Consider the following 26,799-nt stretch of genomic DNA (forward strand, 5'->3'; position numbering starts at 1 on the left):
CAGTCCAGCAGGAACCCGTGACCTGTGGATCCCCTGGACTCTTTATGATTGATGATCTTCTGTTTGCAGGAGAGAGAACCCCCCTCGACACAGCTCCCTTTAGGGAACTCACAGGACAACGTGTCCTTGAGAGAAAATGATCCTTTTGTTCTCCCTGGCTAAAATTAAATCAACACATCGGGAAGTGAGCTAACGACACAAGGACAGATTCATAAATATTAAGCGTGGAATAAACCTTAAGTCAATTCCTGCGAGAGAATAAATAAGTGAACATGAACTGGCTGAACTGCCTCACGCTGTTCTCTCGGGTAGCGTGTGATCAGTCTAACCTGAACATGGGTTTGCTTCAGTGCAATAATGGGGAAAATCGCATGCGTTGTTCTTTCCAGTTCTTTTTTTCTGCGTCAGCATTTCGACCGAGTGAACATGGGGCTTTTGTCACATCTTCTTACAGAGGATTGTTGCGCTGGACTCGAGGAAGCCTGGTAAAAGTGGTGGGTTACATCCACCACTGAAAGACTGGAAAACAAATCAGCCATGGACCCACATCTTGGACGTCGATACCCGTCAGTCATTCAGTGTTTACCTTCATTGCCTGGAAGCTCAACCCCCGACTTCATCAGCCATAATGAGCCACCTCTGCACAGAGCAGTGGGAGGCAACCGGAGGAACGATACAGTACAACATTTTATAATCAACTCTGTGTGAGTCATTGATCACCTGGCACTTTGAGGTGAACGGAATGCGAGTTTAATTAATAGACACACAAACCTCTGATTTCTGCTTCGGGGGGTTTGTTTTATTGCAACTTCCTACCCACTCTCCCTTTTGTTTGCTCGAAGAGGCTGATCTTTTTGAAACCTTTAACATCGTTCTCCTTCAGAACAGCAAATATCTCCCGTGTTTTTGTTTTTTTAATCTCTACCTGAGGGAGTCAGCCCTCGTTATGCGATGTGATAATGTGATAACTCGGGATACATTTAAATTCCAGCGGGATAAGAAATTATCCCAGAAAAAAAAAAAAAACTATTTGAATTGTCGGGCTCGTCTGACTGTCTATTCATCAGGAATCCTTGAAAGGGCCGGACTAATCCTCATTAACCCCAGTCTGAATTTGTCAAAATGTAGATTTAATTGTCTGCGCTGCATGTTAATTAGCAAAGTGAGGAGGAGAGAGTTGATGTTTCTGTCAGGAAAGTATGTTGGCAGGATATTGGGTCTGTGAATTACAGCAACAGCATTAAAATACCGACTCCTGGCAGACATTTGGTTCTCATTCTCGGTTTTGCTGACGTTATGGTTAAACGTTATGTTTATAATCTCAAGTCATCCGTGACTGTCATCAGATCTGTGACACAGACTCTACAGAGGTAGGAATGACATGTCACAGCCTCCCATCTGGTCAGTCCATGGGTGTTTTACCCACAGCAAACGCTTCTAAGTGGATCGGCTCCATCACAGCAAAAAGCAGCTTCTTCGAAGGACATCTGTCTGCCTGGTGAACACGTTATGGACTCACGGTTGCTGCCAATGCCATTCTGTATGTTGAGAAAGCCACAGGTACTCCACAGGATGAACACAACGGGTTTAAAGCATGTAAGCAGCTTCCTTCAGCAACCCGCTCTTGAATCACACACAGACGCTTGTTAATCCCTCCATGACCAACTCCGATCTATGGCAGGTTGTTTTCATTTTTTCAATTAATGTAGGGGATGGAAATGACCTTTCACATTCAAGCCTTGACCCGTTCCAGACGTTTAAATAGACGGATCTGTACCCCGAGGTCGGCCGTGTCTAATGTACATTAAGACAAAGACTCACCTCTTGTGTCTGGCACTCCTTAACTTCCACGTTATCTTTCTTCATCGCCGCCGCGTTCGAAGAGGCTGCTTTTGTTGTGACAATCTTCAAAATTTTAGGGATGTCCTGTGAACAAGTAATGGGAATTCGCGTTATAACTGAGCCGAAGGTGTACGGTCAATATCTTGGCAAACCCAAATGTATACATGTACAGCGATACCCCCTCCCACCCAAGCTACAGTTTCAAAGTGTTGCAGTAGAAAGAAATGAAACATTTATCTGAGACTGATCCATAAAATCCTTGCTATAAAGCATTAAGCTTCACAAATCCCTGTGTAATAAACCTTGTTTTCCTCATTCAAAATTTATATAAATTGAGCAAAGAATTTAATATGAGCTCCGTTTATGGGAAATCATTGTGCTCTTTCGAAAAGTCATTCACTGTGGAAAGGTCAGATATAATAAGTACTTTCACGCACACACACGCATACTTCCAGACACACTTCAGAAAACTCCCTCTGAAGACCTGTTGACAACATACAATCTTCACGTTGCACAGAGGAGAGCAGAACAACAGCCTTGTTTTCAGCCACCTTCCCTAACCGCCTAATTCATTACACCGCAGGCGCGTGCCTCTCCCGTGACACACGTGCTTGTTGTCGTAGTTTCTCAATTTACCGCTGATACGACACTCATTCATTTTCATCTGTCGTTTGTTTACCGATTCTCCTGCAGGTTTTTATCTCCATTGTCTTCAATTATGGCCTGTGCCAGCACTTAAGAGAGAAGAAAAGGAAGAGATTACATAAGGGGCTTCTGTGCGGCGGCGGTAATAATGTCACTCCTCCAAAAACAAAAACAAGAGCAGAACGCAGGCAAGGAGAAAGGCAATGCGTCGCTGAGCTTCATCTTCAATCAGAGATCATTCTGTCAGCACCTCGCTAGCTGCTGTCGTCAATCCAAGCACTTCACTCAAACGATCTTTCCTAAGCAAATAAGCGCGCGGCTGTCCCCAGTGCAGCTGTATTTCAGTCTGAGAACAAAGTTAAAGCGTTGGGGGGGGAATAAAGTTAGTTGTCCAACTCAGACACATTTATTTGTCAAAGCAAAGCTGCACCAAGGAGCTGTGAGATGTACCACACCTACAGACTGAACCAGGGGAGACACATGCCCCTGGACAATGGCAGTAAACCCCAGAGGAAGGCTCATATTGTCGACCACTGTGTCCACCACTGTGTCCACCATCTACTCGAGCACCATGAAGCCTGCGGTAATCTCCTCAACGTGCCACCGTGATGCGATGACATCATTGGCAAAACTAAAACAACAGGCACAGAAGAGCAATCTCTCATTCATGAGCACGCTCATTAGATTCTTCTTCTTCCTTCTTTTAATGATTTTAAATTAAATTTAGTAAAGCGTGCCCAGAAACTAGAAACCAATAATAATGAATACTTTGTGCACATAGTTTTACTAAATTGTGGATACAAATTAAAAAGGCGTGTGCGCAGATTTTAAAATGTGTACACAAATTAATAAAGCATGCGCTCATGTTGTCTTTCTCTTTTGTCAATGATGTCATCGGGGTCTCTTGTAGTTTCAGCGCCGAGACCAGGAGACACCTGTACGTATCCCAGTATGGCGCGGTGAAATGGAAGTGAACACTAGAGGACTGTAGACGATAGACTGATTAAAAATCTGTTATTCTATTATATCTCATATGGTGTGGTACAGAAAAAACATACGTTGTGCCAATTAGCAGATGCCCAGAAAGATTATGTGGTGGCTCAATATCAAGCAAATTACCAGGCTTCGTGGGCTTCAACTTTAAGGATGAGCTCTAAAATAAACACAGGTATCACAACTAACGTTCCCTTCACCAAATTCAATCATTAAAAGGGATAACAGGTAAAACAAAAACTGCAGTGAAAGTCAAAACAGAAAACCAAACACCTAAAAGTCAACGTTTCCCAACATTATGAGTGACACCCAAAGAGACGGAAGAAAGTGTCTTTGATCAGCCCGGCGCTTTGTGCACACTCTCGGTCGGGGAGTGCCAGAGCAGGTTTAGTTTGTCGCGAGAGGAGTTCTTTCAATTGCTCCCGACAAGTTTATGTCATTGTGTTATTGTTGTGCTCTTCAGCGAGACTACAGCGACAGGCCCCCGTGTGCATTCGTAATGAGAAAGTCAAGAGCATGACAACACATTTCAATATAACGCTGCACACCTATCTAAACGCTGGCTTCATTACTATGCACATACGAAAACCTGGCTCACTCCTCGGAGATACAGAATGGCAAATTAATATCTGCTCTGCAGGGAGACAGGAAATTACATTTATTATCGTTTGACTCTGCAATATTTTTCATTCTGTCTGCAAATATCATTAGATGCTTAATCCAGCAGATGGTAGGCCTGTCTGAAGATTTATCGCTCCTCTCTTGGGCCATTAACCCCTTGTGGTGCATCCCTACAGCACAAAGCAAACGGCAACCTTAACTATAATACACTGTTGAGCTTTGTTATAATTGTCTGCATTTGTTTGTTTTCTTGTTTCTGTGTGTGCGTGTGTGTGCGTGTTTTGTTAACGCTGTCACACATGAAAGTGAGATGTGGAGGAGGGATTTATTTAGAGCTGCTGGATGTGGGAATGGGGAAACTTGTCATGGCTTCTGAGCATTTTTCCTCTTATGCAGTGAACCTGTTATTTCATTCATTTGTTCAATTTCAGTCCTCAGAACAGCATCCTGAAGTCGCGTTAATCCAGCGCTGATCCATTTCTGAAACTGGTAAATTACATACAGGCAGAATCGGGCAATGACGTGAAGCACACAAGTTAATTAAACAATTAAAAACTCATATGAGGTCCAAGTCAGTGAAGCATAATAAAAGAGGAGAAGTAACCATGGTCAGCTTTGACACTAATTGCCGTGAGTTTCTTGCTAGCTGCACACGCCACACATTTCCTGGTTATGACCATGCAAAGGCTGCCAGCAAGAAATTCAACAAATACTTTCTGCATATATTCTGATTTTAGCATATCTAGAGAGTTTGCTCATTTGGATTTGGTTGCCCACTTGGATTTAGAAGTTGATTCCCCACCCCCCTTTGGAACATGAACACTGCATGACAGAAAGCATTAGACACAGCATTCCCTGCACACCAATCTCATTCCCATAACCTTCCCACATTTATATCAGCACAGTGTAAGAATTAGAATACATACATACATACATACATACATACATACATACATACATACATACATACATGCGTGCATATGTTCATACGTAAATGCATACATACAGTGAGGGAAAAAAGTATTTGATCCCCTGCTGATTTTGTACGTTTGCCCACTGACAAAGAAATGATCAGTCTATAATTTTAATGGTAGGTGTATTTTAACAGTGAGAGACAGAATAACAACAAAAAAATCCAGAAAAACGCATTTCAAAAAAGTTATACATTGATTTGCATGTTAATGTGGGAAATAAGTATTTGATCCCCTATCAATCAGCAAGATTTCTGGCTCCCAGGTGTATTTTATACAGGTAACGAGCAGAGATTAGGAGCACTCTCTTAAAGGGAGTGCTCCTAATCTCAGCTCGTTACCTGTATAAAAGACACCTGTCCACAGAAGCAAGCAATCAATCAGATTCCAAACTCTCCACCATGGTCAAGACCAAAGAGCTGTCCAAGGATGTCAGGGGCAAGATTGTAGACCTACACAAGGCTGGAATGGGCTACAAGACCATCGCCAAGCAGCTTGTGAGAAGGTGACAACAGTTGGTGCGATTATTCGTAAATGGAAGAGACACAAAATAACTGTCAGTCTCCCTCGGTCTGGGGCTCCATGCAAGATCTCACCTCGTGGAGTTTCAATGATCATGAGAACGGTGAGGAATCAGCCCAGAACTACACGGGAGGATCTTGTTAATGATCTCAAGGCAGCTGGGACCATAGTCACCAAGAAAACAATTGGTAACACACTACGCCATGAAGGACTGAAATCCTGCAGCGCCCGCAAGGTCCCCCTGCTCAAGAAAGCACATGTACAGGCCCATCTGAAGTTTGCCAATGAACATCTGAATGATTCAGAGGAGAACTGGGTGAAAGTGTTGTGGTCAGATGAGACCAAAATCGAGCTCTTTGGCATCAACTGAACTCGCCGTGTTTGGAGGAGTAGGAATGACCCCAAGAACACCATCCCCACCGTCAAACATGGAGGTGGAAACATTATGCTTTGGGGGTGTTTTTCTGTTAAGGAGACAGGACAACTGCACCGCATCAAAGGGACGATGGACGGGGCAATGTACCGTCAAATCTTGGGTGAGAACCTCCTTCACTCAGTCAGGGCATTGAATATGGGTCGTGGATGGGTATTCCAGCATGACAATGACCCAAAACACACAGCCAAGGCAACAAAGGAGTGGCTCAAGAAGAAGCACATTAAGGTCCTGGAGTGGCCTAGCCAGTCTCCAGACCTTAATCCCATAGAAAATCTGTGGAGGGAGCTGAAGGTTCGAGTTGCCAAACGTCAGCCTCGCAACCTGAATGACTTGGAGAGGATCTGCAAAGAGGAGTGGGACAAAATCCCTCCTGAGATGTGTGCAAACCTGGTGGCCAACTACAAGAAACGTCGGACCTCTGTGATTGCCAACAAGGGTTTTGCCACCAAGTCGAAGGGGTCAAATACTTATTTCCCTCATTAACATGCAAATCAATGTATAACTTTTTTGAAATGCGTTTTTCTGGATTTTTTTGTTGTTATTCTGTCTCTCACTGTTAAAATACACCTACCATTAAAATTATAGACTGATCATTTCTTTGTCAGTGGGCAAACGTACAAAATCAGCAGGGGATCAAATACTTTTTTCCCTCACTGTACGTACATACATAAATTTGTACAAACGTAAATGCATACATGCATGAATGCATACATACATGACATTTGGAAAACACATATGACTATAAGTTTAGTGTTATTTTACAATATTTTGAGAATATCACATGTAGGTTAGAAAGGAGTGTTGCCACAATGCCAAGCGGTTCTGTTTCACTTTGATTTGGTGTTGCTGTACTTGCCTCCATGTATATAACCTACAGTATCATAAAGCAGTGCTCTTCACTCTAATGTTACATCTCCCCGCACTGCGTAACGTTTGCATTAGCTGTGGTTTTTTTTTAAAGTTTGTTTTACAGTTCCTTGTAATTTTGAAAAAGAAACGAGTTTTCATATTCCCTAATGTCTGATGCAATGGGCCAAGGCGGATTTTCAAATGTTAATAAAAGCTCCTGATGTGCTGGACTGTGCCAGTATCTGTGATGTACAGCTAGACCACTGTGGGCCGAGATGCGGCCGCTCCATTTGTTGTGCTCCATAAACTGGACAAACTGTCGACACCAGCAGTAGTGCCTGACAGGAATGAGAGGGTAATGAATCGCCTGTGTGCGCCATACTGCCCCGATCGCTAATGAACTCCGCTTCTAAGTCACATCTCATTCCTATGCAGCTGTTCGTTTTTCTCTCTTTTCTGTTTAATTCTTCAGATGAGCAGATAAAAGACAACCCTCTGGGTTCACTAGCCGTAGTGTGTGTCTGCAGGGGTGAGTGAGAGCAACGTGGGTTACCTTGCCAAAAGCACTGTTTAAAAGCCTTTGTGTCAGTCTGTCATCTATAGTGCTAATGGGCCTCGAAATCTTTCAAAGGTTTATCTTTGATGAAATAGTCATATGTTCAGTTTTCAGAGAGAGGAGCACGACCTATGGAATGTGATTATATATATTATTCGTATGACGATAGTGTAAATTTGTGGGTGTGTTACAGTCCGTGTTTACGGTGACACATCTCCTTGTCAGAGCCGGTGCGCTGCTGTGCGGCCATTAGCAGGAAAGAGACACTTAAGCAGATGTGAGCGTCTGTAGATGGGCTGTGACTTCATGCTCTAATTATGCATTAGCGCTTCCCAAAAAAGGAAAAATTGATAAAAAACACACACATAAAGTGTACCTTTTCTACAGTGGTCTGGTGATCATAGAAAACATCTCCCTGCTGCTGTAACTGAACGGGCACATGCTGTCAGTGCCTTTAAAGCTGACAGATGATCAGGAAGCAAATCTAGTTTCAAAACCTTAAACAAGTGGGAGACTTGGTGTTTTTGCACAGAGGTCTCCCATCAGCCATTACAGTGTCACACCAGTGATCTCCGCATCTGTGCTATTCTCAACATCATCATCAACACACGGACACACGCACACACACATGCACACACACAGACAAACTGTCCTGTGATGACAAGCATCCATACTGTATTGACATATGTAGCACTTAGACAATATGTGTACACACACACACACACACACATATATATTTATATATCCTTTGGAGACACAATCTCTCCAAAATTCATCACGGCAACTCTTGAAGATGTGCTATATGCTCAAGACTTTGGACTAGGAAGCAAGATAAACAGAGCTTATCCAAACAACCTACAACGTACGATTACTACAACACTGTCATATAAACACCTGAAGAACTCAAATTCAAGAACTCATGGATGCAAGGAAGAGAACTGGACTCAAAATGAACCACAGTCATGTGTAACAGCTTTGTTAAATCTGAGAAATCTGAAGCTGATCAATAGATACTCGAAGAAGTCAAAAGTTATGTCTAAGAAATCAGTCCAGATGGAGATATTATGGAGGAAATCAAAAGAAGAGTGAAAATCGAATGGAGTGCATTTGAAGAAACAGATCGCTGCTGAAAGGAAATCTACCCACTTGCCTGAAGAAAAAAGTATTTGATCAATGCAGACTACAACACTGCTCTCTTATCCTGAGAGATTAAACAAGACGTAGAAGACGACCACATGCAAGACGGGAAGAGTAATAGAGGAGTAATAAACTTTGTAGGCATCCTATAGAAAAGGGAAGCTGTAGATCGAAGCAAGTGGAATCATATTAGGGAGGCCTCCATCCAGGAGTGGATCGATATAGACTGATGATGATAATGATGTATATACACCGATCAGCCATAACATTATGACCACCTGCCTAATATTGTGTAGGTCCCCTTTTGCCACCAAAACAGCCCTGACCCGTCGAGGCATGGACTCCACTAGACCTCTGAAGGTGTGCTGTGGTATCTGGCACCAAGACATTAGCATCAGATCCTTTAAGTCCTGTAAGTTGCGAGGTGGGGCCTCCATGGATCGGACTTGTTTGTCCAGCACATCCCACAGATGCTCAATTGGATTCAGATCTGGGGAATTTGGAGGCCAAGTCAACACCTTGAACTCGTGATTCATCAGACCAGGCCACCTTCTTCCATTGCTCCGTGGTCCAGTTCTGATGCTCACGTGCCCATTGTAGGCGCTTTCGGCAGTGGACTGGGGTCAGCATGGGCACCCTGACTGGTCTGTGGCTACGCAGCCCCATACACAACAAACTGCGATGCACTGTGTGTTCTGACACCTTTCTATCAGAACCAGCATTAACCTATTCATCAATTTGAGCTACAGTAGCTCGTCTGTTGGATCGGACCACACGGGCCAGCCTTTGCTCCCCACGTGCATCAGTGAGCCTTGGCCGCCCATGACCCTGTCGCCAGTTCACCTCTTTTCCTTCCTTGGACCACTTTTGATAGGTACTGACCAGTGCAGACCGGGAACATCCCACAAGAGCTGCAGTTTTGGAGATGCTCTGACCCAGTCGTCTAGCCATCACAATTTGGCCCTTGTCAAAGTCGCTCAGATCCTTACGCTTGCCCATTTTTCCTGCTTCTAACACATCAACTTTGAGGACAAAATGTTCACTTGCTGCCTAATATATTCCACCCACTGACAGGTGCCATGATAACGAGATTATCAGTGTTATTCACTTCACCTGTCAGTGGTCATAATGTTATGGCTGATCGGTATATATATACACTCACCTAAAGGATTATTAGGAACACCTGTTCAATTTCTCATTAATGCAATGATCTAACCAACCAATCACATGGCAGTTGCTTCAATGCATTTAGGGGTGTGGTCCTGGTCAAGACAATCTCCTGAACTCCAAACTGAATGTCTGAATGGGAAAGAAAGGTGATTTAAGCAATTTTGAGCGTGGCATGGTTGTTGGTGCCAGACGGGCCGGTCTGAGTATTTCACAATCTGCTCAGTTACTGGGATTTTCACGCACAACCATTTCTAGGGTTTACAAAGAATGGTGTGAAAAGGGAAAAACATCCAGTATGCGGCAGTCCTGTGGGCGAAAATGCCTTGTTGATGCTAGAGGTCAGAGGAGAATGGGCCGACTGATTCAAGCTGATAGAAGAGCAACTTTGACTGAAATAACCACTCGTTACAACCGAGGTATGCAGCAAAGCATTTGTGAAGCCACAACACGTACAACCTTGAGGCGGATGGGCTACAACAGCAGAAGACCCCACCGGGTACCACTCATCTCCACTACAAATAGGAAAAAGAGGCTACAATTTGCACAAGCTCACCAAAATTGGACAGTTGAAGAGTGGAAAAACGTTGCCTGGTCTGATGAGTCTCGATTTCTGTTGAGACATTCAGATGGTAGAGTCAGAATTTGGCGTAAACAGAATGAGAACATGGATCCATCATGCCTTGTTACCACTGTGCAGGCTGGTGGTGGTGGTGTAATGGTGTGGGGGATGTTTTCTTGGCACACTTTAGGCCCCTTAGTGCCAATTGGGCATCGTTTAAATGCCACGGCCTACCTGAGCATTGTTTCTGACCATGTCCATCCCTTTATGACCACCATGTACCCATCCTCTGATGGCTACTTCCAGCAGGATAATGCACCATGTCACAAAGGTCGAATCATTTCAAATTGGTTTCTTGAACATGACAATGAGTTCACTGTACTAAACTGGCCCCCACAGTCACCAGATCTCAACCCAATAGAGCATCTTTGGGATGTGGTGGAACGGGAGCTTTGTGCCCTGGATGTGCATCCCACAAATTTCCATCAACTGCAAGATGCTATCCTATCAATATGGGTCAACATTTTTTAAAGAATGCTTTCAGCACCTTGTTGAATCATTGCCACGTAGAATTAAGGCAGTTCTGAAGGCGAAAGGGGGTCAAACACAGTATTAGTATGGTGTTCCTAATAATCCTTTAGGTGAGTGTATATATATCTATATATATAGATATATATATATATATATACATATACACACACACACTATATATATATATAGATATATATATATATATATATATATATATATATATAGATATATATATATATATATATATATATATATATATATATTTATACATGTATCTGTGTTTGTGTAGCATCCTTAAAGGTGCAGCGTAAAGAAAGAAAAAGTGACTTCAGAGAAAAAACTGAGGAGGTGAGTGAAGATTGATTTCTCAATTACCCCAAAACAAAGAGAGGGAAGAGGAGTGGAATCGAATCCGGTATGATTTGCACATTGCACAGGAGTAAGGGAGAAATCCGCACAGTAAGATACGGCTGGTTTACCGACTACATTACCCTGCCTGCGAGATAAAGTGCTGAAATATACAGCTGTCTCTAGCTTTTCTCCCTGCTTAAAGAAGAGATGCATCACATGCTGATAACTACGCAGAGAACTCACAACGTACTCAGAACATGCCTTTGATTAAAGAGCAGGCAGAGGGATTGAGAAGAACAGAGCTGTACTGTTACCAGCACAGATGTCTGATTAACCCTAACTGTGCCTCGTATTGTTAATGACGTATTAATGGAAGAGACCGTCTCTCACCACATCTGCACACATGCGACCGTTGAAGCTCATTGCCAACGGTGGGTCGGACTGGGCTGCCATGGACAACAGAAAAGCCGCTGTTGTATTTTGTGTTTAAATCTTTCTCCAGGAAGAGGTCAATTTTCACCTGAGAGTAGGAGCTCTCTCCCTGCTGTCTTGAACACATTGCTTTATTAAAAACAAAACAAGGAATGAGAATGAGATTTCAGCGCTTTACTATAAGCAAATATAACAAATGGAAGCATGTTTACATCTGTGTGTAGACTAATATTATAGGTGTGTTACTTATGTAAGCAACACGTGGGAAGTATAAGTGCACATTTATAAAACAGTTCAAGAATATGTTTTAGTAAAAAAGATAATCTTGTGGATCTGCTTATGGTTAAGGATCAGAAAATACATTATAAACTTACATACAATTATAATTACATATAATTGCCCCCGTGAATTATGAATGTTTGAAGGTGTATATAGTGCCTTCTCTCCAGCCAAGGGTTCTTTAACTTAATCAGTTGTAATGCCTCCTACAACAATCTCCCAGCTGAACACTAAAATAAACCGTTAAAGTTAACTAAATAACTAATGGCACCACCCCTGAATTCACAAATTAATCTGTGCAGCTGTAATTAGATTGTCATTATAAGGCTTCTTTATTCATGCCTCTGAAATGCATTCTTACCATCCCCTTACAGTTCAGTTTACTGCTGCTTTACATTCTTTATTAAGAAGATAAGAACATAAGGCAGTGTCCAATCGAGAGGAGCCCATTCGCCCCATCATGCTCGTTTGGTGTCCATTAATAACTAAGTGATCGAGGATCCTATCCAGTCTATTTTTGAATGTTCCCAAATTGTCTCTTCAGCCACATCGCTGGGGAGTTTGTTCAGATTGTGACGCCTCTCTGTGTGAAGAAGTGTCTCCTGTTTTCTGTCTTGAATGCCTTGAAGCCCAATTTCCATTTGTGTCCCCGGGTGCGTGTGTCCCTGCTGATCTGGAAAAGCTCCTCTGGTTTGATGTGGTCGATGCCTTTCATGATTTTGAAGACTTGGATCAAGTCCCCACGTAGTCTCCTCTGCTCCAGGGTGAAAAGGTTCAGTTCCTCAGTCTCTCAGTAGGACATTCCCTTCAGACCTGGAATAAGTCTGGTTGCTCTCCTCTGAACTGCCTCTAGAGCAGCGATATCTTTCTTGAAGTGTGGAGCACAGAACTGTCCACAGTATCCAGATGAGCTCTAACTAGTGCATTGTACAGTCTGAACATCACTGCCCTTGTTCTCAATTCGACACTTTTGACAATATACCCTAACATCCTGTTTGCCTTTTTTATTGCTTCCCCACATTGTTTGGATGGAGAAAGTGAGGAGTCCACATAGACTCCTAGGTCTTTCTCATTCGTTACTGCATCTAGTTCTATATAGTGTAATTATAGTGGACATTTTTGTTACCTGCGTATAATACCTTGCACTTGTCCACATTGAATTTCATCTGCCAGGTGTCGGCCCACAACTGAATATTATCTAAGTCCCTTTGAATAGCCTGTGCTGCTGAGATTGTATCTGCTGAGCCACCTATTTTAGTATCATCTGCAAATTTGACAAGTTTTCTAACTATCCCAGAGTCCAGATCATTAATATAGATTAGAAAAAGCAAAGGCCCTAGTACTGATCCCTGTGGAACTCCACTAACAACCTCACTCCAGTTAGAAGTGACTCCTCTAATCGACACCCTCTGTTTCCTATACATCAACCAATTCATAATCCATCTACTTACATTACCCTGAATGCCTACAGCTTCCAATTTGAGGATCAGTCTTTGGTGTGGAACCTTATCAAAAGCTTTTTGGAAATCTAAGTATATCATATCATATGCTTTCACATGATCTACAGCTGCAGGAAAGAAAACCAAGGGAAACTGCTAGTAGGTGTCATGGTCCCCTAGCACTCCCCCTCTATCCCCGCTAGGGGTCGCCAATTCCCTGCCTTTCCTAGCACTCTCCCAGCAATCAGTCTATTGACATTCCGGTCAACCATGTGCACTCTTGCTTCCATCCTCTGTTCCCATTTGCACCTCCCAAGCCTGGTTTCCTGGTCCCTTCTTAAACCCCTCAGTGCCCTCACTCTTGGCGAAGTGTCGTCAGTTCCACCCACATCACCAGTCCTGTCTCCCTCTCTCTCGCTCGCTCCCTGTCCTGTCCGTCTCTCTCTTGCTCACTCCCTGTCCTGTCCCTCTCTCTCTCTCTCTCTCTCTCTCTCTCGCTCCCAGTCCTGTCTCTCGCTCAGCCTTCTTGTTCTTGACCATCGCCCGTGACCTCGACTATGTCCTCGTATAACCCTTTTGTCCAGTCAGCTGCCTCTACAAGCACTGCACCTGGGTCCTTACTCCCATGCCCTGTGGTCCTCCTTTAGAGACCGTGACAGTAGGAAAGTCCTGAAGTGTTTGTACCTCAATGCCAAGAGTATAAGGAAGAAGATGTTAGACCTAGAAGCCACAGTGCTAGCGTGTGACAATGATGTTGTAGGATTGACAGAAACATGGCTTACAGAAAATGATGGGGATGAATACAAGTTGGAAGGATACACACAGTTTAGGAGGGACAGGCAAAATCGAAGAGGGGGTGCGGTAGCGTTATATGTCAGAAATGACACTGAGGCAGAAGAACTCAAATTAAATCCCAGTAACAAAACAGAATCTTTGTGGGTTAAACTTTTGAACAAGAGATCTGGAGGATTAGCGGTAGGAGTGTGTTACACACCACCCAACTCAGATATTCAGAAAGATGTTGCATTGTACAGTGTAATCAGGACTGCATGTAGCAAGGATGTGGCTGTTATAACGGGGGATTTCAATTTCCCAAACATAGACTGGGAAAGCCCGGTTGGGACTACAGTAGCAGAAATAGAAATGTTGAGATGGTAAATGACTGCTTTCTAACTCAGTTTGTCAGGAAATCAACCAGGGAGAGTGCATGTATGGACTTGATCTTTTCAAATGACCAAGATAGAGTCAGAGGGACACTAGTTAGAGAACCAATGGCAAACTGTGATCACAATATGGTTAGCTTTGAGGCATTCTTTCAAAAAACAAGGACCAAGTCTGAAACCATGATCTACAATTTTAGCAAAGCAAAGCTTGAAGGTATGAAGCAACACAGGATACAGATTCGGTTGAAAATGGATGGTTATATTTTAATAATACACTACTTGAGGCTCAGGAGAAATTTTTACCAAAACCTAGCAAATTTAATGATTTATCTAATTCTGCTGATTAGCAACCTGATTTGCCAGAAAAGGTAAGAGGTAACCACCGGCAATCCCCCAAATCATCGAGACTCCTCCCCACAGACTTCAATATCCAACCCTGTGATCCTCCTCCAGTAAGCAGACGTTTCCTTAGCAGATTCTTTCATCATTTCTGCATATCTTTTAGAAACCGCACACAGCGGCTTGATGCTGTTAACTAAGTGTATCAGTGCAAGTTTCAGAAAATGTCGTCCAAAGTATATATTTCTCTGCATTATATTTCAATAACGAGCACAGATTTTCAGTTAACTGGGATCATTGCTGTTTTAGAGAAGCATCCACCGTGTTTAGTTTTTTCTTCAAGTGTCTTAAAATTCCCAGAATGCATTGCATGACTAAGTAAGACCAGTCTAAGGAAAGACTGTTTTATGTGACTGTTTTAATGGAGTGCCCATCCTTAGTATGAATTTATAATGACTTTAAAATAATATAATTAACTAAGACAAAGACTTAGTCTATGTTTATGCAATCACCTCCAGGCATTTTTCAAATTGTTTTCAATAAAACATGATCAATCCCCTCACAGAAATGGGAGGCACACACTTGTGTATCTCATTTGGAAACACAAAATTACTTTTTCTAAAATTATATTTTTAGAAAAGAAGAAAGACCATTAATAATTCACTGTTAGCAGAGAAATCTGATCGTCACAAACAGTGTCAGAATCCTTCCGGAGATTCGCCAACATGTTGTCGTCAGTTATTTGCATCGCCCCGGTAAATAGTCCTTTGTTTATTTTTCAACACCAGCAGTAATGAATCACTAATTTCAGCAGATGGATGTCAGCTGTGCAGGAAAGATCAAAAAGTAAATCAAAAAGGCCTTAAATCATACACATTTTAAAGAATGTCATATGAGGCACATTCTGTTCCTGGAAGACAAAATAATAAAACATGTAGATTTGTTTTTTGTTTTTTAAAGAGTGAAAGGAAATGAAAAGGCTTTGCTGGTTTATGAAACGGGAGAAACAGCAGCTCGTTGTGTTTCTGTTTTTATCTCTCTCTGCGTTCAGTGACAGACATGTTTCACGGGGAGAAGAACAACAGTCCTCCATGTTCCAGCCTGTAGCTTCAGGACGGAGCTGGTGTTATGGGGATCGCTTTCTTACACAATTGTCTTTATCCCTGTCAGAGAGAGAGAGAGTAAAGGAGACTCTTGGCCTTTGAACTTGCATAAAACAGATCCAGCGGAGCCGCAGTAATGATCGCTGATGGCGGTGAGAAGCAGCCGCTCTGACACGGGGGTGAGAGATGACGGGCGATAACCTCTCATGTTGGCCATGCTGATGCTCGGCTCGCTTTCCCCCCAGAAACCCAGATCTCATCTGCAGACGAGTCACAGCTCCTTCCAGCTGCAGCTTCCTACCTAGCAATTGAACAGCCTTCAGCAGCTAGAACCACACACGCACGCAGACACACAGACACACACACACACGTGCACACACACACATGCACACAAACGCACATAAATGCGCACACACACATGCACACACACATGCAGACACGCACACGCACGCACACACAAGCATGCACAGAGCCACTGCGATTGACCGTTATAAACCAGTTTTGGGTCTTCAGTTTATTAATACAGTGGATATTTCAATGAATAAAAATATAATTTTTTGTCGAAATGAATGCCCTGACACGAGACAACTTTGTTGGCTTCTTCCAATTCTCATCAGTGTTCCAGATTCGATTGTTTTTTTCTACAGTGACGTTCTAAACACGCAGAACTCGAACTCGCAGTTTTGCGAATCAGTTACAGCAGGCGACTGACACAGCGGAGGCTTCTCGAGTTTTCACCAGCTAAGTAAGTGTAATCATAAAATTCTTCTCTGTTTACACTTTAGTTACTATAACTATCGAATTGTTCACCTTTGTGCTGAACAGCAGCTAGTTTGTAACGTAGCCACTAGCGGATTTGTCTGATCTTATCTATCAGACAATTGTAGGTAGCTGTGCTAATGTTGCTCTGAAAAACGCGGTTACATGGAGCAAACTTTGTCATTCTGAATGAAATTATTCAAGATATTAATTTCTCCTCATTATGATTGAAAAGAAAAGCATGCTTAGACAGTTAGACACTAATGTTTAATTTAATGTCAGCCTATTTGCATGTCGTCTGTTTGCGCTCTGCAAAGAAATGTTTTACCAACTTTTTTTTGTTATTGACGCCTAAACCATATCCTCCTTATTTTATCACTGAGATCTAAGAACATTAAAAACAAATTTAAAAAATATAATTACTGTCAAAGATTCAGGAAATGTAAAATGACACTATATTGCATAAGAAATGCAGCTGTTACATTACATTATTTGTCATTTAGCAGACACTCTTATTCTGGGTGACTCTTATCTATTTGCACCCATTTATACAGTTGGGTGTTTTACTAGAGTAATCTAACAGCATTGGGACTTGAACCCACAACCTTCCAGTTATGAGTCCAGAACCCTAACCACTACAATGCAGTGCTGCCTCTGTGTGTTTGCTCAGCTAGGACTGGCAGAGGTTAGACAATGGTAACTAGTTAAATATTTAATTGAATGCTGTTGAAACAATCTGAGAAAAAGTTTGTGAACACCACTGAGTTTTGTTTGGGGTTAATGGTTTCATTGAAAACATAGGTGGTCTTGTTTATGTATGGTTATCATTGCAATGGTTGTTATTTTAAAGAGAGATTATAAGAGAATTATTAACGTATTTATGCCCATAGTCTTTTCTTTTCTTTCTTTCTTTTCCAACCCAATTCGAATACTGAGTGTTGATGTGATGCATTTCGATTACAGGACCTTTAAAAGCATCAATACGGATGTCATGTAACCACTCTATTAGCATAAGCCAGGCCCGGTGTAGAGGTGGGCTTCAGCAACGTGATCGTGGACCACAGTTTGCTTGTTGACATTCTGGGCCAGCGTTGGACCAGTGCGGCGGGGATCTTACAGCAAGGTCCCGTCTCACTACAGCGCCAACGCAATAACCCCCCCACAGAGCTGTGAGAGCACCACAGCCACTCGAGGAGAGCGGTGCTGCAGACATCCACCCAGGCTGCTCTACACTCCGACCTCACTCCCACAGAGCACCTGTGGAATGAGCAGGAACGTGGAATATCAATGCCCTGGAAACAGAGGCGCAGCACGGCGTCGCGCCAGAACCATCCGCCAGAGAGGATTACAGTCATCATCGAGGTCAGGGGTGGACTGACACCCTATTACATACACTGTGAGGAGCTGGCTTGTTATTTTGTGCCACTACATCGGGTAATAGTGTAGTTGTGTCAAACACGGTGAAGTCTGAACCGGTTCTGTTCCTCTCCAGAGGCGTTTAGACTACAACACAAAGCTGTGAGACCCTCAGTGCTGGCTTTAGGCCGAGTTCAGATGCTAAGATCATTAATATGCTTGACCTAAAGCACAATCACCAAAGGGGAGACACGGGCGCGGCGATCGGAAGGGGATCATGTGTTGCCTGGCATGTTAGGGAGCAGGATTGAGAGAAAACTGAATTGACAGAAAGTAGGGAAGAAAAACAGTCTTCCATCAAACACGTCCACATCGCTGGAAGACAAACGAGGCAGAGGAGCGATAATCCAGGCGCTCGGCTCCCGAGGACCCGTCCATCCGTCCTTTATTAATATTGCATGATCCCCACCGGGGCAGAGTCACACCAAACCGCGGGGAGATGGGATTAATAGCCACCCACCAGCCAAGATTAATCTTGTTTGTTGTAATCAGATTTCCCAGATTTATTTGCACTCAGGAAAAAAAACAAAAGGGAATTGGTTTGTAATGCTCACGGTGACCAAGGCAGGGAAGCGCAGGAGTGAAGGCCAATTAAAGACGAGAGAGAAGGAGGAGAAATGGAGGAGAGTTATCTGCTCCAACAAAGCGTTGTTCTTTAAATCTGATATTTCTCATTCCCCCTTTGAACTGCTATTATCGTAATGAAAGTGGAGAAGAGATTGATTTTATGGTGATAAAAACAATTATAACTATACTTAGATGTATTAATTACAAGCCTATGAAATGTAGTAATCAAACTAAATGCTTTAGGAAACCGCAGAGTACAGTAAACATCAGTGCGAGCGACGGGCAGCGATTCGTATTCATCAAGTGCGCACCGTTCGCGCGGGACATGCTAGACCGGCCTGACTTGTGCAAATATGCCGAGTACTAGAACTATTTGTATGTTAATTAAGAGGATGATAAATTCCGATTTACATATGCAAATCGTGGCACTTGGTTCTCATTAGATTGCGCACTGTTCCGTGGACGACTCCCTCTGTCACTTCGGCAGATCCGTGTTATTATTTATTTCCCCTGCATGCAGACAATGGGTGCAGAGGACACGTCTCACTCATGTTCTCTCCGTGTTACTCCGGTGTAGATCAGGTCTATTTCTGATGACTGAAGAGATGCATTGTCTCCAGACTCTTTATGTCAATTCTTTAATTAGAATAACAATGATAATACTGTACTTGTGGACCTACTCCTACACTAAAGGTAATACTTTTAGTCTGTATATATTACCTGCAACCTTGATTGAGTATTTCCCTGCTGCTGGAGAAAAGATAGAAATTAATTTATCTTGAAGGTATCTGGAAGTGATGCTAACGCTGGTGCTGTCAGAAAACCCCTAAATCATTAAACAATCTGCCTTTAATAAGCTGTGCCTGGCTACACACACACACATGCACGCACACACTCACACACACACACCTTCATACTGGAAGTCATGCAAATTTAGAACTGAGACAGATTTCATGAGTCAGGAAAAATACAACAACTGATGCAAGTGGGTGTACAGACTATATAACATGTCAATCTTTTCAACATTACTCAACAGCTGAAATAAATAAATAATAATACAGATAAATTCATGAAGATCTGATGTTTTATAAAAGAGTTTTCTCAAGTAAACTTAATCCAATTGGCTCAGCCGGGAACTTCAAAGTACAACACTGTGAGTCACTCCGCACAATCCGCCCTGGGACTCGGGATGATCTGTCTGCTCTCAGCTCGACTCAATAATGGGAGACGCTGAAGCGCGGAGACAGCGGGGGCCACAGGCGGCGTCTCGGGGCTACTTGGCTCTGATTTTCAGCTCTCCGTGTACACCTGCTGCCCTGCCAGGTGACCCACGATCCCATAAACCAACCCACTCATTGTACTTTCGGTGGGCTTGCACTACCGCGTCCGCTCCGTCGCTCCCCTATCAGAGCACGGAGGCTGATTATTAATTTCCCACGGGAGGGCAGGGCCGTCCCAATGTCAGGCCCAAGGACAGGCGGCTGAGCCTCTCTCCAACCTGCCGCACGTTGTCCCCATCTCGGCGATATGCAAACGAGGCGCATCTGTGAAGTCTATCTCCGCCGACGGGCCCGTGTTTACAGCCCGGCCACAGGGGCCCATTGAGGACGTCATTGCGTAAATTATGTTCATAAATGGAAAGCCTGCCAGACACCAGTGGAGTGATGGAAAGGAAACACAACCAATATTTAACCTGGAAGTCACACTGACATTAAAATAACATCGCGTTTGACTGAAAGTCTTGTGGACAATGGGGATATATCTTAAAAACGCCCTCCAAATCATTGGCACAGCACGGGCAGGAGGTGTATCAATCACGATTAACGCCAGCCTGATTCAAACTTCAGACAAATTAACTCCTGGATCCTGTTTGGTTCTGCTTTGTACACTTAATAAGGCAGTAAGAAAATGAAGTTGTGTGTCCATTTCTTAGGGCGTTAATTGCTCTCCGGCAGCTACTCTCTTTATAAGACAGCAACTAAGTCATTAGCTATGTATTCAGGGGTGCAGTGCATAGTATAAGAGTTGTATCTGCCTTGTCTGGAAATAACAATGCAGAGATGTGATGAAAAGACAATGAATGACACGTTATTGATGTGTGACTACAAATTAGAAAACATTTAGACTCAGGAAATGCTATGAACTTGACCAGCACATGGGGAAAAACACTTTTATTTCAGACTAGGGACTCCATCACCAATCAGAGAGACAAAACATCTTTTTAAGAGTTTAGACAAATCTGTATTTCTTAGGAGGAGGTTCTGGTTACGGGTCTAGGTCACTCATGTGTGACTGTTAAAGATTTTGTTCGCAGGCTGTGCCGGCACAAATTAAACATCCCTCTCCAGGAGAACCGAGGTGCGATTCTGTTAACAAGAATTACCTCTGACAAGTTCCCCTGACCTTTCAGAGATCTGAATACAGACGAGCGCGGGAAGGACAGAGACGGTTTCCCGGGAAAGTCAGCGGTGGAGGACGGAGGACGGCTGGGAACAGCTCATTAATCAATCAGCCAACGGAGCCCTGATGTGTGCGTGTGGACATGCACTGTTTGTCAGGATCATAGCTAATGAAGAGTAGGCTGGGTCTGTTACTCATGTCTTACATCATCTAAACATTCATGTCTTACATCATCTAAACCTAGGGTAGGTGTCCTACCCTAGTGTTCAGCGGATCACCTACTTCTCTTCCTGTTCAAGCGCCATACACAACCAGGCTCAAATAAGACAATTATCATCTGAATTAAGATTTCCATTAAAGGTGGGTCACAGTTCAGGATCAGACCTCCCTTCAAAGCCACACAGACACAATTCACCATTTCTCGGGTGTACAAACAACGGCCAATTTAAAATCTTTATAAATATCTGTATTGAAACCACAGCAACACCAGTATGTAACCCAAGTATATCTGAGTTCCCAGTGTGCGCAATGAGAAAACGCACCCAGGACAGTGTCCGATGTGCGCTGCTGTTTCTACCACGTCTGTTTGTTTGTTTATTTCATATAAACTAGCTGGTTACCCCGGGGAAATAAAAGTTACAAAGCAATCAAGTAGCGTCTCGGAAGAGTGATAAGCTGTAATGTTCTGAATCTGTTTATTTATTTATTTGATCCAACTTTTGCATTGCATATTCCCTTCACCAAGACATCATTAAACGGATATCAAACACTTTAAGGGTGTGTTGAGTGAAGAATTTAAAAACATCCAGACACAAACATGTCTTTTTCATCACTGTCTAGTAGATTGCAGAATCCAAATATCAGCGAACAACATTAACAACACACAAAGGCAAACTGCAAAAGCAAAAAGAGAGAAAACTTTTCCCCGCTTTGACCTTATTCAGAGGTCTGAGACTAAGCTGATGGGATTGTTGTTCAACTGAAAAGTTCGGTTTAAAGAACAATTTATTTGGGTGTCTTAAGGCGTGGATTCTCTGGCTGACTGGAGGTAAATAATAATGAAACAATGTAAGGAGAGGATGTAAACATGAACGTAACTTCTCTGTGGTGAGAATTCGCCAAAATCAAATCAAGGCAAATGTCACAACAAATAAAAGTTCAGTTGAAACAGCAGAACAACCCGACCACCCCACACTGCCTTGACAAACCCCCTGGTATCTCCTAGTGGGTTGCGGTCAATCCCAAATCGTCGCACACGTCTCTCAATGCAATTAAAACAACAACACAAAACCAACAACAACAAATAAACGGTGCTCTGCTGGACCTGCGGGACCCAAAAAAACAGAGCATCACCTCCGCTTAAAGCATTGAATAAACGTGGGGTGGCTACCTTGGCGTGCGGCTGCTGGAACGTCACTCTGGAGCTGTTGGCGAGGGGGTACGTCAGCGTCTGCGACTGCTTCGAAGGGATTAGATGCGCGGTGGGAGGCTGATTGTGCAGAACTGACGACAGACAGAGATGTACGGTCTCCTTCAGAGCCTTCAGCTGTGACTCCTGTGGCAAATGAGAAATCAAACGCTGCTTAAAGATGGATGCCTTTAAGCTCATATCTATTCCCTCAGCGGCTCGCACACTCTCGGTGAAAGAGAAACTTCAAGGAACGTAATTTATTCACCAATGGGCTTGTCAACTCTTTTCTTCGTAATCTAATTTCGCATAGGAAGTGTTTTCCTGCCCCTCTAGAAAATGGGCCATCTGTCAATCCAAGCGTGGGCCCGAAGTTGGGAACAACAGGAAGGTGATGTGAATGTGGTCCTGCAGACGAGCCGCCGGCCGCCTGACTCGGGTCTTTGCATCATTTAAATTCTGCCCAAGGACCCAATTTGTCATCAAATCACATTTAAAGTGTCAGCTACTTGGAGGCAGACAATTTATTCCAGGAAGAGGGCCAAAATGACTGGAGCAAAGATTTATTCTTGGTAGACTTGGGCTAATAACAGAAAACACCCTGTGTATTACAGTGTCCCAATAATCCCTTATTATTCTGTGCATTGCCTCTAAATATAGACTAGCAGAATTTAAATGCTCCATCGATTTTTCTTCTTCTTCTTCTGTACAATACACTTAAAAGTGCCACCTTAAGGATTTAAATAAAAATAGATCTAGGCCTCTTCTTTTTAATCTTCAAGCCCCTTCAGGTTAGGGGAGAGTCAAGGTTTACAGCTCAGGAGCTGGATAAGAAACATTTAAAAACAAATAGACAAAGCAGAATATTCCTCACATTCATATGTGTTTTTTGAGCCACAATCAGGCAGTACAGGTGATCTGGGGCTTCGCTTGTCACATTTGGACAACAGCTCGGCACCTTTGGCAAAAGCTCCATCTCCCGGATTCAAATTCCCGTCACTCTGTCTCAAGATGTATTAATTTGAGGCATCTCCCCACTGCACCACTCGGAGACAGAAGACCAAGCATCTCCCGGCCTCCCCGTGGAGATGGACGGCATGAATCAATTTTACTGTAAACCGTGCCTCACCGGATGGCGCCTCGTCCGACCGACAGCTGGGCGACACTATATCACTGGGGTCTGTGCACGGCTGCGAGGACGATTGCCTCCATGAATCACGTCGCATTGTTGCAAACACAAATGAAAGCTGGAAAGTTAAATGAACACGTAAAGGGGCCGACTGGTTCCGTGTTGCAATCAAAGCATTTTTTCTTCACTTATCAGCACCGCGGCCACAGCTGAGCCGCGGCCAGTTTTGAAAAACAGATAAAATATTAAACGTTACAATGCTCTTGGCTGGCATCACTTCCCCTGTGTGGCGACGGGACTGAGTTTGATATTAATCCATGTTGTGTGTGTGCCGCCAAGTGCTGCGGAGCATACAGGATTGTGTGTGTGCGTGTGTGGAGGGGGGTTGCTAGAGTAAGCCCACTGCATTGAAAGTTCAGTGGAATTCGACGGCCTGGTAATTGGAGGATTGGGAAATTTGCATTGTAGAGACTCGCTTTGCATCCAGTTCAATGCGGAGATCTCCCAGGAACAGTTCGGGACTCTTAACAGACAAAATGCTATTACATCAAAAGATAAAACGACTGCGGGATCATTAGTACTCCCCATCTACAGTCATTTATTGGGACGGTTCTGTTTTTAATGAGCCATTGCACACAATTAACGCTCTTCTCAAAGGTTAGGGTGCATTTCATATTCAGGGGATTTACTGAGTCTGGATGCCCGTCGCTTAATTAAAAGAAACCAATTAACATTTAATGAGCAGGTAAAAAAAAAAAGAAGAAAAAGAAATGGTTACCATTCGTAATTAAGAAGAGGAAATGTCCACCACAGAGCAATTTCTGGCCTGTGCTCATATAGCTCACATTATAAAGAACTTAGTGTGTAATGTTTTCTCATCAACACTCGCTCTGTTTGGACTCGTGAGATTGAAGTTATCACCCGACATATACGAGTCACTCACGCCTCGCGAAAGGACTGGGGGTCTAATTTCTGATCTGACGGACATCTGTCCCCATAAATGTTCTGGCTTTAGGAAGTCCAATGGGTGTCTGGCTCATTTAATGTGTTACAACATGCTGCTTTGAAATACACACAAATGATCGACTGTATTATGAATATGTATGATTGATTAATGATTAACGGGCGTACCTTGTCGAGAGCAGCCTTTTCCAACTCCTCCTTCGCAGCTGTCAGCTTGCGCTCCAGGTCAGTGAGTTGTTGTCCCTGTCGAAATTAAGGGGAACGGGGAGTTAATTCGACTGGAAGCTGTGTAATCTCATTTGACTTCCAACACGCTTTTCCGAATAAATGTGTCCTGGCGATGTGCAGACGATGGATCTCCAGACCCCTTCTGCCGGCTGTACCATTGTTTTCAACTCAAGGACACTGAAGTTTTCTCAGATGAAAGAAAGTAATGCGATGGAAAGTGTACGGCACAATCGTTTGCCACATTAGGAACTAGTTAGAACTTATTATTTGTGTACGTGTTCACGTGATGATGCAGTAAATTGCTTTCAGATGCAAATGTCAGGGAATAGAGTTGAAGCAGAGAGAAGTTCAGCATATTGTTTCCTTGTTATTTCTTGTGCTCCACTTGAGTGCCAAATGATCGCAGTCAAAATGAGTTTCTAAGCATCTGCACTGTCTAACAAGCATTTGTGCGGCTGGCTGAAGAGTGAGCACCTGGAGACTGAATTGGATGTTTGATGTTTTTGGAACTGAAAAAAGGCCAGAAAGTGAAGGGAATGAAGACAACAAACAAAAAAACAACAACATAAAAACAGCATTAAAGCAAATTCCCTTAAGTAACACCAGCCACAATAATCAGAAAATGCCAGCTAACGGAGAGTGGAGGATAAATACAAACGAAACATTATGTGCAGTTTCAAAGTGTTATTGCGGAAATGGCACATGATTCCGAAACATATAATGTACTTAATAAAAAAATAATACATATTCCAGATTGTTGGCAACTGGAAATCAGTAATTGACTTCAGAGTTCAATTACAGAGTTTAAAAACAAAACAAAAAAACACAATAAATAATATATATTTTCCATTTCATTTAAAAATAACACTATTAATATTTTAAAAATGAAAACTTCGCTGTAAAGTCTTTCTTTTCTTCAGCCACACTCTTGACAGCAAGTCCTATGATCGGATTTCCTATAACTTCCATTTTGTCGGGACTCTGTTGACTTCCTGTAACTTCTCGTCCTTCTCACCTGCGGCACGTCCTAACACACATCTAGGGTGTTCGTTTTCCTCGCAACGCTCTCCCTGGAGACATTAGGAGCATGTCAGCCTGGGCTTTGTTTAAAAATAGAATAAAGACTTTTCTGCTCAATGAGGCTTGTAATAAGGTTTTAGCTTAGCTGTGTGAAGTGCCTTGAGACCTTTTATGTGCAAAGAGGGCGCTACAGAGATGTTAGACTGATTGATTGATTGGTCTGATTTCATTTTAAACACTCGTCTCTGCAGCTATTATAGAGCAGGCAGCACCTCGTGGCACCTCGGTCCCTTGGGCTCGACACTCTTCCTTCAATTATGTAATCGCGTTGTCACTGAGATTTCGGCAATAACTACACATCACATCTGTGTGGCAACCTTGTTCTCCGTCTCCAGGACGAGCGCACCTCCGTCTGCAGAGTAAACGAGTGGGACAGGGCTGTGTCTCGCTGCCAGTGAAGGTACGTCAGTGTTTGATCGCCGGTAGGATGTGGCGAATGATGTCAGAGCTGCGGCGAATTGATTAGCTAAGCGCGGTCAATTCCGGCATCCTTTTCCGAAATGGGACAGCTCTCGCTTTCAGTCTCGTTTCCCATATGGGGCTTTCAGTGGCTTTGAACCTTAGCTGGAGAAAAAACTAAAAACCTGAAATTGTGAACTGCTCCCATCAGCAGCCGAGGCTGGAAAGCACTTAGAGCAATATTAATACTCTCACTTGCACTTTGAGCCTCTACAAGCCCTCAGCCCGTTTAATAATGTTGCAGAGGGATGTCTTCCATCACGGACATGAAAAAGAAAAAGCAGCGGATTGTCTTTCCGTGTCAATTTCCAAAACCTAAAACAACAGAAGGAGCCGCAAGGGAGGTTTGCCGCTGATAATATTTAGGGAAATTCCTGCTTTGGCTTCACTCCTTATTAACGGACAACATGAGCATCATTACTCTTGAAATTAAGTTGTGAAGGTGTAATATG

At 43.2% G+C, this 26,799-nt stretch overlaps 1 protein-coding gene across 1 annotated transcript in view; it reads right to left on the reverse strand.

Annotated features, from left to right (window-relative positions):
• luzp2 (leucine zipper protein 2) overlaps positions 1–26,799 on the reverse strand; it is a 127,485-nt gene that overhangs the window by 13,492 nt on the left and 87,194 nt on the right. Inside the window, exons 8-10 of the mRNA XM_066700793.1 lie at positions 24,749–24,823; positions 22,471–22,635; positions 1,822–1,926 (exon numbers count right to left, since the gene is read on the reverse strand). Of these exons, the coding sequence (XP_066556890.1) occupies positions 1,822–1,926; positions 22,471–22,635; positions 24,749–24,823 (345 nt within the window). The remainder of the gene's footprint in view (positions 1–1,821; positions 1,927–22,470; positions 22,636–24,748; positions 24,824–26,799) is intronic.

This window comes from Amia ocellicauda, chromosome 4, assembly GCF_036373705.1.
Source record: "Amia ocellicauda isolate fAmiCal2 chromosome 4, fAmiCal2.hap1, whole genome shotgun sequence".
Lineage (NCBI taxonomy): Eukaryota > Metazoa > Chordata > Actinopteri > Amiiformes > Amiidae > Amia > Amia ocellicauda.